The sequence below is a fragment of the Dermacentor variabilis genome, chromosome 1 (genome assembly GCF_050947875.1).
Source record: "Dermacentor variabilis isolate Ectoservices chromosome 1, ASM5094787v1, whole genome shotgun sequence".
NCBI classification, from domain to species: Eukaryota; Metazoa; Arthropoda; class Arachnida; order Ixodida; family Ixodidae; genus Dermacentor; species Dermacentor variabilis.
This window is the reverse complement of record NC_134568.1, coordinates 35816846-35830743: the sequence shown is the minus strand read 5'-3', so window position 1 is coordinate 35830743 and position 13898 is coordinate 35816846. Positions and strand designations below refer to the sequence as shown.

At 44.4% G+C, this 13898-nt stretch overlaps 1 protein-coding gene across 1 annotated transcript in view; it reads left to right on the top strand.

The window, feature by feature from the left end:
- The window catches only part of Gclm (Glutamate-cysteine ligase modifier subunit), an 87412-nt gene extending 82386 nt beyond the window's left edge, over nucleotides 1–5026 (top strand). The window contains exon 7 of the mRNA XM_075686636.1: nucleotides 705–5026. Coding sequence (XP_075542751.1) covers nucleotides 705–745 — 41 coding nt within the window. The 3' untranslated portion in view covers nucleotides 746–5026. The remainder of the gene's footprint in view (nucleotides 1–704) is intronic.
- The last annotated feature ends 8872 nt before the right edge of the window (nucleotides 5027–13898 follow it).

Below are 13898 nucleotides of genomic sequence, written 5' to 3'. Positions count from 1 at the left end.
AAAACCTCGTTTTAAGGGAGCTCAGCAAGGCAAGAACTGTTGTTATAACTGATATTTTTTCTAGTTGCACATACTTCTAACCTAATAATAATAATAATAATAATAATAATAATAATATAATAATAATATTTTCATGCTGGAATGAGTTGTGCTGAATGTTGGGCAGTACCTTGAAAGTTATTCAAACACAAATATGATACTGAAAAATTGATACTGAGCCAACAACTTCATTAACTTTCAGACTCTGTTGAGTAGGGATATAGAATTTTAGTATTTTCCTGCTTTCAAAAGCTTAGCCTGAACCTTCTGCATTAGAATATATATCAAAGGCATTTTTAAAAGCTTCAGCAGTTGTCTCCTGGATGGAGTGTGACCGCAAAAGTGCATGTAGAGTGAAATGTAAACATTTATGCATCAACAAAATGGCCAACGTAGCATACGATAAGTCATCGGCAGTCTAGTGGTCAAGGTCTGGCATGTATTAATAGAAACTGATAGATTAAACAAGACTGGATGAGATTATTTGTTGTCTGCTCTTGGAAGCTTACACCATTGGCAAACTGATTTCCAAATCATTAAATACTTGTGCTGAAAATGAAAATGTTCCACGCTGTAATCCTGTTATTGTGTTTCATGAGAATGCCATGAAGTCATTTAGTAACGTTTGACATTTCTAGGATATACATGACACCCCACACTTCCAGGTGGGGCACTGGCGACAACTTGCATTGAAGAGCGGATGTGATGCGGAGCAGAGTTGAACTTATTCAAGCAGCTTTAACTTTTGCCAATCATCTTTTCAATAAATTCCAGAATGTATTATGAGGACAGTGCCTTATAAGTACAATTACAAAATAGCATTTTTTATAAAGACCACTCTTGGGAGGCCTGTTAGCTTGTGGTTTCCTATGGCATTGCACTTCTGTATGGTTTTAACATTATTTTGGAATGCTTGGGGCCAAGGTTTGAACTACACTGTTGGTCTTGACTCAAAGAGGCGACAGTGGGACAAGTTGTGTTTTTCTACCAAAAAACAACATTTTCAGATGTCTGCAGTCGTGGGTTTCGTTACTAAAATATCATTCGCATTGGTGTTCCAGAACACTAGTTATCTTGTCTCATTAGCTAGCTGGTATTATTTGTGCAGTTACAGTAGTACTAGCCACAGTTATCAAAATGCATGTCTAAAGTGAGAAATAGGCCTTCATGATTTGAGTGCCATTGGTAAAGTAGCAAAATTTGCTTCGAAAACCATTATTTTCGAAGCCAGCTTTGCTGCAGATTGCAGAAGACATGGAGTATGCATGTTTGGGCGCTATGATAGAGTGCTCCTTGTACCCACATGCTCTAGGAATCGCATTTTTGACATGCTGCAGCATGTCAAGATAGAAGCATTGTACTTGCCTGGGCCAGTGTAGTTCTCTCCTGCATATTGCTTCAAAGGGCGTTCCAAGCTTTGTGTTCCAACTGCCTTTGTAGTTGACACTGAAACCACCTCAAGATTTTGTTTTGAACAGTCCGATACACTGTTAGGCAGAATGCATAAGCTTATGTTGCGAGCAAATTTTCTTGTATTGCTAGTCTGCTACTGTCCAGCTCCGCAGCAGACAGATTCTGACAGGGGGTGTCGGGTCTTCTCTGCACACCTGCGCAATGTGTTGACGCCATTTCTATGAGCAATTGCAGCTCGTGTTCCCTTTAGCAGTGGGCCAGACTGTACGAGCATGCAGAATGACCCAGTTTGTGCTAGTACCGTGGTTGGCACCTTTGTACAGGAGGAAAACAGGAAATTGGGCAGGGGACAGACGAATGCTTGCTCTCAGTGGCAGATTTATTGTGAAAACTTAATGCATCATCAGACCAAACAGCGTAGAAGAATTTGTGATAAGTTTTAGCAAACTCAATGCGTAACTTTTAGGTAAATCTGTTATATGTACTTTTGTATTTATAGCAGAGCAGAATATAGTGCAGCATGGGCGGTAACTATCGCATGATTGCCAAGGTTATGTGGATCACAGTAGTGGTGATTGGAGAATGGGGTGCTCCTTGTACTCCAGAAAACCAACAGTTATTGTTTTGTGAGATAGTTTGGCAATTAAAGAAAAAGCGAAAAGGGTTCTTAGAGAATTCTCTGGAGAAAACACGAGGATGCAATGAGAACACAAACTAAGTCGGTCTTCTCACTGTCTTCCCCGTTTAGAGCTTGTTACAACAGAAAACTCTGCACGCAAAAAAAGAAAAACATTCTTCAACTAGTCTTGTGACAGTCTAGTTTTTGTTGTTTTCGGCAATGTTAAGCCCTCCTGGCAGACATCTCTGTAGTGTGATCATTCATCTGGGGGGAACTAGCAAGGCTGGCATGCCGTTGTGATGTTTGAACCAGTGATTGAGTATAAGTGCACATAGCTGGTTGTGCCAGTAAAGAACTGGCCAGGCGGCAACCGTCAAGTCAGTATGGCCCAAATTACACAAGGAATGGTGTGTACATATTATGCTACTGCTTCTTTCTTTCTCTTTGTTTAGTGATATTAATTTTTTTTTTATTCTGCCATTCAGAAACACATGTAGTTCAAGAGTCGGACGTGAGCATAGTGTTAGCCATTGGTGGTGTGCTGCCTGACCAAGTGCGTGCCTGTGCAGCTGTTAAGTTGTTGCATGCAAGATTGTCACATGAGGTTGAATTTTCAAATCCACACTCAGCCTAGCTTGCTCTTGGTCACTATTGAAATTTCCAGTAGTGTTTGAATGTGTGCAGTCAGGCACGTGAACCAAGAAGTGCTTAGTGGGCAACTCGTTCAGCCTTGCATATTATGTACATGGTTCTGGCTCTGGTCTTACACTCGTGGAATGTTAACACAGGGGATGCTGCATGCACATATGCATGCCTTAGGAAGATAGTTTCATGTTGTGCCTGCACTTATACCAGTTTCCATTGGGTAAATGAAAATGCATTCACAAGCGTTTCTGCTTTCCATTGGTGGGGCAGGGGCACTGTGATCCAGTGATCAAACAGGCACACTTTTACAGTCAATCGCATACCTCACTGCTGCCTAGTCAGTGGTACACTAGGGAGTCTTCTGATGCTTGTCATGCCACTTCTGCTTTTCTTTCCTGGGGAGATCCAAGAAAATATTATAGAAGGCAGTGTATGGCCCTGTGTTAGAAGAACAACCAATCCCATTGATCTGAGAAAAAAAAAATTTCACATGGCACTTGGTGTGGCATCCTCCCTCTTGCTACTCTGCTCTCAGAAAAGCACGAGGGCGCCCTTGCAGTCTGAGATCCTCTGCACACACTGTTCTCAAGCACTACTCCCTCTGCACTCCTACTCTCCCACTGGTAACTGGTATCGGCAGCAAGATAGTCCAGGGCAGGTAGAGTGTCACGATTCCTTTCGTTCGATTCTTTTCTTTCATTATCATTCCCTGCTCGCAATTGGCAACTTTGGTGATGATGTAGGCAGAGTATTGCTGGGTCTGCTGGAAATAGAAACGTTACAGTTTCCAACCCAGCAACAGTTTCTTGTTTCCTTTTATCTATCTTTCTTATATGTAAAGTGGCCTGTTGGCTCATTGATATATATATATATGATTTATTATATCTACAACTTATTTTTTTATTTCCTCAAAAATGATGTCCAGCTTCTTGAACATTGTTATAGTCCTTTGTGACAAACTTGGGGAATCCTCCTATTTCTTATTTGTTTCATTATAACAAATTTTCTGCATGTATGGGGAATATGTCATCTGAGAGGTGCTTAGTGTTTTAGGAAGTCTGTTATTGTCTACCAGCCTTATGGCTTGTAGTTGGTTTATTTTTAACTTTCATGTGTTTTAAGTGAGCTGCTCAACTTTGTGAAGACTCGTCGTGGTAGCTACAGCATTCTGCTATTGTGCTTGAGGTCATATGTCCCATTCCAGGTCGCAGCAGCTGCATTCCAGTGGGGGCAGAACCCAGAAGCACTTGCTTGCTGTGCATTCGGCGTACATTAGTTGTTCAAAATTAATAGAACCTTCCACTACTGCATCCCTCATAGGCCACAATGCAGCTTCTGGAGACTAAACCTTATAATTATATCTGATTTTTTTAAGTTTGTGAAATCTCAGAGGCAGAGGCTATGCACAAAAGTGTAAAGATGCCACTTGCTGCTCCTCATACAATAGATCTCACTGGGTGCCTTTAGTTCAGTTTTTCTACTCTTGCGCTCTAGTTGGTTTATGGGGATATTTTTTTTCTCCCTTCATACCTTACAGTTGCCTTTTTTTTCAGTCTTGTAATTGTAGTAGAGTGCCATATTAGTCACCTTATTGTTTGGTGTCAGTATTCTTTCTCAGTATTGTGCAGAGATATCTTTCCAAAAATGAATGCCCTCAAAAGAAAATTGTACAATAGATTTCACTTTCCACTCTTTTTGTCCTCTTTGACGCTGTTGTGCTAATGTTATGGCTCGGATTAGCCACTCGGCTCTACTGGCGATGACCAAAGAACGGAAAATGAAATGAGTTTCCATTCAAAATGTGCTCTTGCTTAATATGCAGAGTGTTTCAAGAGTAAGAAAAGTACTACCAGATGTTTCCTCTGTGCTGCAAACAGTTCTGCATTGAAATGTGTGTAAAAAAACAATCTTTATGTTGAAGCTCCTGTGCTGAGAAAGAGCACCAGCCAAATTTCAAATGTTTCTCGAATGGCAAAGGAAATGTTCTCCTCATTTGTTTCTTTGCTGCTTACACATCTGTACTAACTGCACTAATTTGGCTGTTTATGACCAGCATGTGTATAATGCAATCTGTTGGAAGTGAGCACCTTTTCCTCTGTCCTCAAATACTGATGTAGCCTTAGCAGTCAATTCACATTGTATGACCACACCCTATGCAATGCAGAGTAGGTATTGTTTTTATGCTGCTGCACACTGCTACAGGAGTCCTACATGTTTAGAGCAGATTTGCTCTCAGCGCTTGCAGTTATTTGTGTATAATCAGATGCGAAAAATAAAAAGGATATGCCGGGTATATGTATAAAAAATATATTTCCATGGACTCTTTTTTTTATCTCTCCTGTTTATTTAAATGTTATGCAGTTATGGTGAACTGCTTTTTACAAGAAAAGTTTGTAACAGTAAATACAGTGCATCCTCTCCCCATCCCCATCCAGGTCTTTGTTTTCTCTGTTTTTATCAAGATATCAGTGAAAAAATAACATCTGGTATTTAAACTTGAAGGTTGAAAAAAAAGTGGCAGCACCCATACCACAATGACTGTCGACGGTAATGTGTTAGCATTGAATCAATATAGCCACACAATGTATTGCAACCATCAAAACTAGTTGTATAGAAAGCGTGTACTGCAGGGGCTCCCCTTTTGCGCTTCCATATGAACACTGCGCCATCTAGAGCCATCGCCACAAAGCCTGGCCTGGTAACCAAAATTCATGGTGCACCGTTGCATGCTGATGCTGAGAAACGCGTCATGCAGCCATCGGGCTCCGCTCTCGCGCTTCATTCTGGATACGCTGCAACGTCTAGTGGCGCTGCCGAGAAGTTTGCGTGTGGCCCTCGGGACGAGAAACTGGCGCGCCAATGCCTGCAAGTGCCGAGCATTGTTCCCTAGCTTGCTGCACATTCAGTGGCACATACTCAATGACCCAAGTTGGCGAGACGTTCATTGAAGGGCAGCACAAACCCACTGCGTGCATGGCACTGCTCGCTGAAGCGTTGGTGTGAAAGGCATTCATTGAAAAGCAGTACCTACCCTGCACATTTGTGGCGCAACCTGCTAATTCATCAGGTTGCTGTCCTTGAAGAACGCTTGTGACAAGGGTTCGATTGAGCTCAGTGTTGGAGAAACTTAAGGGATCTTTTTTTAAGGTTCATTGAAGAGCTGCACACATGTATTGGCACATACCTAGTGACCCAAGTTGGCATCAAAAATTCATTGAAGATCAGCGCTGACTGAGTGGTACATACCCAGTGCTCCAAGTCGGCGTCAAAACATTTCTTCGAACAGCGGTGCCTACCCAATGGGCATAAAAGAGCTTGATTGAAGTGAGGCTCGTATGCACACATTGGCTCATACTCGGGACCCAAGTTAATCTGATGGCTGGTTTCGAACCCTGTTATCTCAGCACAGCAGCCCGATGAGCTAACCATTCGACCACGGACTACCTCGTGACCCAGGGAGGCAGGAAAATGGTTAGGTACAAACACATGTATGTACTAGATAGCCCCCGGTAAGTGCACAAAGTACCCTCAATGCACTAAAAAATAAGCACGAAAGTCTGGAATAAAGAATGACACTTGCACACGGCAACTGGCAGTTGATGAATACCACTGGGCAAATGTTTGATTCACTGCAGAAGGGAGCAAACCTACTCTAGACACACCATACAGTCTACTTGCTAGCTGTGGTGTAGATGTTACAGCTGCTGTTGGACTTTACCAGAACAGTGAAAACGGATCTCTAGCGGCTTGACTTTAACAAACATGGGTGTAAGGAGCAACCATTAAATTCTTTGGAAGGGAGACGCATATTAAGTTACCACATTCAAGGCACCCCAGCCAGGAATCACCAGCACCTGCAGGAGAATCAAGAAGACGCTTCAGGAAGGTTTGAGTTAATTGTGATGGTGGCTGTATGTCTGAAATGCACTGTAATTTTATACTTAGACTTTCCAATGTGACACCCGAATATGTTACCCATGTTTCACAATTCCCATTGGCACATGCCCAATTCCACAAGAACTATGTGTGTATATATGAAGTGTAATATATGGAGGGCTGCTTGAACAGTGCGGTCAAGGCTGTGCATACAAGTGAGATAAAGGCTGTACAGATGGACCGGTCACCTTTTCACTGTTTATCTCACTTTTTTGTTGTTGATTCTGTGGTTATTCTGGTTGGGGCGCACGCTGTTTCATGTATTTTGAGTGTGTGTGCTTCTTTCCCGCTCATACTTGCTCTGGAGACACAGTGAACGAATAACAGCGCGAAACAATCCGGCAACATTGATGCCTTCAGGCAGCACGTGTGGGTTTATTGACCAGTTGCCTTCCCCCAAAAATATCACATTCTTGAGAGGCCTGCGGCAGAAAGGATGTTCCACATCCACCGCCAAGGTTTGTGAGTGGTGGCACTGGCTAACATTCCCAGGGTTAGTTCTTGTAGTAACGCATAAATACCTCAGAATGTGGATGGAAAACGGCGCCACGGTTGCTCAATTGGTAGAGCATCGCACGCGTAATGCGAAGATGTGGGGTCGTTCCCCACCTGCGGCAAGTTGTTTGTTTCCATTAATTTATCATTTCTTTAATTCAGTTATTAAGTGCAAGTAATTTCCCCTGTGTTTTCCTTACTGTCTTTGTTCACTTCTTATGATATTAAAAAATTGGGCCCCTCGGTTAACCCCTCTTCTCGTTCATTACATAATGAGGGTCTCGAATCCGGCAACATTGATGCCTTCAGGCAGCACGTGTGGGTTTATTGACCAGTTGCCTTCACCCAAAAAGATCACATGCTCGATCATGACGCCTGTGGCAGAAAGGGTATTCCACATCAGCCTGTGAGGTTTGTGAGTGGTGGCGCTGGCTAACACTCCTTAGGTTAGTTTTCGTAGTAACATAAACACCCCAGAATGGGGATAGGAAAATGCCACCGCGGTAGCTCAATTAGTAGAGCATCGCACGCGTAATGCGAAGACGTGGGATCGTTCCCCACCTACGGCAAGTTTTTTTCATCCACTTTCATTTCCATTAATTTATCATTTCTTAAATTCAGTTATTAATTACAAGTAATTTCCCCTGTGTTGTCCTTGGTGCTCTTGTTTGCTGGCTTTCATGATATTAAAAAATCGGGCCACTCTATTGACCCCCTTTCTTCTCGTTCATTGTTTATATCATATTATATTCATATTACAATTTATATATGAAGATATTGATTCATCCCTGTCGCAGGTACCAGCTCATTACGCTTCTTCAGCTGGGCTATTTTAACTGATCGACATCACATTCTGGATAAGTTGCGAGTGCAGAAGCGTTTAATGGAAAATTCTTGCTAATTGTCGTTTTTATTTATGGCTTTAGGGCATATGTTGTAATGGTGGAATTAGATCCCGTCAACATGCAGGGCCTATTCAATTGGAACCAATTTTGTAGCTAGCACCAGTTTCGATATATACGCAGTCAAAGTGTGTAGCGAAATCCACTTGTGTCTTAATTGCTTACATCCAGCTTTGCATACAGGGTGTCCCACATAACCTGAGCCAAGAATTTGAAAATGAAAGGCGCGTCGGAAGGGAATCGAACCGAACGCATACTATTCGCAATAGCCTATCATTTTTTCCCCATAACTCACTAATTAAGTTTAATTACCCAACCTTTTTATCATTGGCTGAGGACCCAAAGTATGATACGCAGATTTGTAGATCACCTTCAGAAACCACCGATCGAGTTTTTTTCCTTTACGATACGTCACACGTAGGCCTTTATTCTGGGTTGCAAAGAAAGCCTGCGCAATATAAATAAATTAAAAAAGCCACGTGACGGAGCGTTTGCGCAGTGGCATTGTGCTGTTCTCAAGCGTGCGTTCGGTGAACAAAGTCGGCTGCATCGTGACTGGCGACAAGGATGCGGCAGGGGGTTCTTTATCTCATCGGCAGCGCTCGGCCAGCAGTGTGCATTTTCGCCGTGGTTTAGCGGGGCGACTCGGGGCAGAGCGTATCGTAAAGACGCTCAACTCTTACTACATGTTCAATACCGTCTTTTAACGCGATAGCGTTAAGGAGCTCGTGTCGCAGAAAAGCCGGTGTCGGCGTCGGTGTCGGCGTCCGGCGTTGGCCGTGAGCGATAAATCACGGCAGGCACTTCATAAATAAAAAGCAACTTCCAAGATGGGCTGGGTGGGAATCGAACCAGGGTCTCCGGAGTGTGAGACGGAGACGCTACCACTCAGCCACGAGTTCGATGCTTCCAAGCGGTACAAACGCGCCTCTAGTGAATGCGGTGTTGCCTTCGAAACGAGCCGTGCAAAGTTATACTGCGGTGTATATCGGTAATTATGAACATGTAACTTACAGAAGTCGCAATTACACGAGTAGCGAAGTGCGTTTCCGCTGCATTTCTTCTGGGCTTTCCGCACACGCTGAGCCATCTTGCGGCAAACATAGAAGACCCTCTCCTCTCCATGTACGGCGCTGCCTGACAGATGGCGCGCCACGCGCGCATTGGAGCTGTACAAGGACCGGTGCGAGGCGGGTCGCGGCATGGACACTCTCTCCCCTGACAACGCTTCGCCTTGCTCCCTCTGCAGAATCATGCGACCTTCCTTTCTTTAGATGACTATCTGTCTATCTTTCGGCCCGTGCCGATCACGACGTTTGGCTGGCGTGCATCATTTCTCCCTCCGAGATACCGAGTTCTTTGGTTCGTTCCGCTTGCTCAGGCGCACGTTTCGTTGCTGCGCCGAACGCTGCGTTGCTCGACCATATGGCTCGACGCTCACCGCGTCCGATGCGGGGCGCCTCGTAAGTGATGGCTGCCCTGTAGCCCATTGTCTTACACCCCTTGGCGGGTCGACAGGAACGCTGTCGCGTTCCACTCTTGAAGGCGAAGCTTAAGCGTCCTCCAATTTTTATTCCCTATACTGCGAATTCTTATAACTTGTATGTTTTATTCTAGCATTGTATTCTCGCCCCTTCGTACCTAGTACAATGCATTACTATGTATCTTGAGGGTCTTACAAATAAATAAATAAACATACGTTTGCGGCACCTGCCAAGCATGAAAAAACAATGTGGTAATATATTACTGCACGGATATATATGTGACTACAAAAATAAAACTAATTCTGGCAGCGGTTTTGCCTCTAAGTGCGGCCTCCTTCCCGCTCACTCGCCCCAGAGAACTATTTCTTCACATTTTCTACATGATCATTGGCTCCTCCAAAACGTGTTCCTTACAGATGCCGTAACACAAGGTCCGTTCGATTCGCCTACACCACTTTGAACCAGTTAACATCAGCGCATATGAGAAGTGCAGCTCGATTTCTCTAGTGCGAGCACAACGTGACTATCGAAACAAATGCCGAGGTGCAGACGCGGTGCAGGCGTTATGTTTTGGCCAACTAATGTGCATCGAGTGCGTGAGTTTGAGGGTCTCGAACTGCAGGTATGATGGCCTTATGAGTCGTTCGAATATACCCTATACTTCCGTAAGCACTTCAGGCGCACGTAAGCGGGGGTTTTAACCGTACTCGCGCCCGTGTGCTGCGTCGTCTGCTGCGCTGCTGCTTCGCACCTGCACGCCTGCTCCAAGTGAAAATCCGCAGGCTGTAAATTTCGCGTCTGCGATCGACGCGGACTTCTCGCGAACAAAAAGCGCAACGCACGGAGACGTCACGCGAAGCTGCGCCGAATAGGGGCAACACAGGGCGTCCACTGAATGCTTTTTTCCCGCCAAGAGGTCCCCCGGCCTACCCTGTCGTGCTCGAAGCGGCGGACAAAGCAGTTGGCGGGCCGGCTGGCGCATCCTATATAATATTCATCATCATCATCATCAGCCTGGTTACGCCCACTGCAGAGCAAAGGCCTCTCCAATACTTCTCCAACTACCCCGGTCACGTACTAACTGTGGCCATGTTGTCCCTGCAAACATCTTTTAATCTCGTCCGCCCACCTAACTTTCTGCCGTTCCCTGCTACGCTTCCCTTCCCTTGGAATCCAGTCCGTAATCCTTAATGACCATTGATTATCTTCCCTCCTCATTACATGCCCTGCCCATGCCCCATTTATTTTTCTTGATTTCAACTAAGATGTCATTAACTCACGTTTGTTCCCTCACCCAATCTGATCTTTTCTTATCCCATAACGTTACACCTATAATTCATCTTTCCATAGCTCGTTGCGTCGTCCTCAATTTATGTAGAACCCTTTTCGTAAGCCTCCAGGTTTCTGCCCCGTACGTGAGTACTGGTAAGACGCAGCTGTTATACACTTTTCTCTTGAGGGATAATGGCAACCTGCTGTTCATGATCTGAGAATGCCTGCCAAACGCACCCCAGCCCATTCTTATTCTTCTTATTATTTCAGTCGCATGATCCGGATCTGCGGTTACTACCTGTCCTAAGTAGATGCTTACCACTTCCAGTGCCTCGCTACCTATCGTAAACTGCTGTTCTCTTCCGAGACTGTTAAACATTAGTTTTGTGCAGAGTAATTTTTAGACCCACCCTTCTGCTTTGCCTCTCCAGGTCAGTGAGCATGCATTGCAATTGGTCCCCTGAGTTACTAAGCAAGGCAATATCATCAGCGAATCGCAAGTTGCTAAGGTATTCTCCATCAACTTTTATCCCCAATTCTTCCCACTCCAGGCCTCTGAATACCTCCTGTAAACATGCTGTGAATAGCATTGGAGATATCGTATCTCCCTGTCTGACGCCTTTCTTTATAGGGATTTTGTTGCTTTCTTTGTGGAGGACTACGGTGGCTGTGGAGCCGCTATAGATATCTTCCAGTATCTTTACATATGGCTCATCTACACCCTGATTCCGTAATGCCTCCATGACTGCTGAGGTTTCGACTGAATCAAACGCTTTCTCGTAATCAATGAAAGCTATATATAACGGTTGGTTATATTCCGCACATTTCTCTATCACCTAATTGATAGTGTGAATATGGTCTATTGTTGAATAGCCTTTCCGGAATCCTGCCTGGTCCTTTGGTTGACAGAAGTCTAAGGTGTTCCTGATTCTATTTGCGATTACCTTAGTAAATACTTTGTAGGCAACGGACAGTAAGCCGATCGGTCTATAATTTTTCAAGTCTTTGGCGTCACCTTTCTTATGGATTAAGATTACGTTAGCGTTCTTCCAAGATTCCGGTACGCTCGAGGTCATGAGGCATTGCGTATAGAGGGTGGCCAGTTTTTCTAGAGTAATCTGCCCACCATTCTTGAAGAAATCTGCTGTTACCTGATCCTCCCTAGCTGCCTTACCCCTTTGCACAGCGCTCCCAAGGCCTTCTTTACTTCTTCCGGCGTTACTTGAGGGATTTCAAATTCCTCTAGACTATTCTCTTTTCCATTATCGTCGTGGGTGCCACTGGTACTGTACAAATCTCTATAGAACTCCTCAGCCACTTGAACTATCTCATACATATTAGTAATGATATTGCCGGCTTTGTCTCTTAACGTATACATCTGATTCTTGCCTATTCCTAGTTTCTTCTTGACTGCTTTTAGGCTTCCTCTGTTCCTGAGAGCATGTTCAATTCTATCCATATTATACTTCCTTATGTCAGCTGTCTTACTCTTGTTGATTAACTTGGGAAGTTCTGCCAGTTCTATGCTAGCTGTAGGGTTAGAGGCTTTCATACATTGGCGTTTCTTGATCAGATCTTTCGTCTCCTGCGATAGCTTACTGGCATCCTGTCTAACGGAGTTACCACCGACTTCTATTGCACACTCCTTAATGATGCCCATAAGATTGTCGTTCATATCTTCAACACTAAGGTCCTCTTCCTGAGCTAAGGCCGAATACCTGTTCTGTAGCTTGATCTGGAATTCCTCTATTTTCCCTCTTACCGCTAACTCATTGATCGGCTTCTTACGTACCAGTTTCTTCCGTTCCCTCCTCAAGTCTAGACTAATTCGCGTTTTTACCATCCTATGGTAACTGCAGCGACTTTGCCGAGCAGGTCCACATCTTGTATATGATGCCAGGGTTAGCGCGCAGTATAAAGTCTATTTCATTTCTAGTCTCGCCATTCGGGCTCCTCCACGTCCACTTTCGGCTATCCCGTTTGCGGAAGAAGGTATTCATTATCCGCATGTTATTCTGTTCTGCAAACGCTACTAATAACTCTCCCCTGCTATTTCTAGAGCCTATGCCATATTCCCCCACCTACTTGTCTCCAGCCTGCTTCTTGCCTACCCTGTCATTGAAGTCGCCCATCAGTATAGTGTATTTTGTTTTGACTTTACCCATAGGCGATTCCACATCTTCATAGAAGCTTTCGACTTCCTGGTCATCATGACTGGATGTAGGGTCGTAGACCTGTGCGACCTTCAATTTGTACCTCTTATTAAGTTTCACAACAAGACCTGCCAGCCTCCCGTTAATGCTATAGAAGTCCTGTATGTGACCAGCTATATCCTTATTAATCAGGAATCCGACTCCTAGTTATCGTCTCTCCGCTAAGCCCCGGTAGCACAGGACGTGCCCACTTTTTAGCACTGTATATATGCTTCTTTTGTCCTCCTAACTTCACTGAGCCCTATCATATCCCATTTACCGCCCTCTAATTCCTCCAATAGCACTGCTGGACTCGCCTCACCAGGTAACATTCTAGCGTTAAACGTTGCCAGGTTCAGATTCCAATGGCGGCCTGTCCGGAACCAGGGATTCTTAGCACCCTCTGCTGCGTCGCAGGTCTGACCGCCGCCGTGGTCAGTTGCTTCGCAGCTGCTGGGGACTGAGGGCCGGGGTTTGATTGTTGTATTAATAATTGATATAGGAGGGTGTGGCCAAGTACTGCATAAGCAATATAATCTTAGTCCTCATTAATTCCTTGTACTAAAGCCCCCGTTTGTCGCGACTAACACAACACGCTCGTAGACATCGGATAGCACCGTAATTTGCTCGCACACTCGTGTTTCTCCCGCACTATGCCACAATGGAACGCCTTGCCTGAAAGTGATGATTGATGATGTGAAAGTTTGAAAGTGTCTTACTGAACTCTTTTCCTCCGTGTTGATGTTGTATCTACCTTCGTGTCAAAATTTACTTGTGTTCTGGTGGCAGCAGTGATTTTGAATTATATTTCTTCCTTTATTTCGTTTTGCTCTTTTTCTTTTACGCTTCTTTAGATTGTGTTTTGCACCATGGTCGTTTGTATTCTGTCGTACGCACGCCT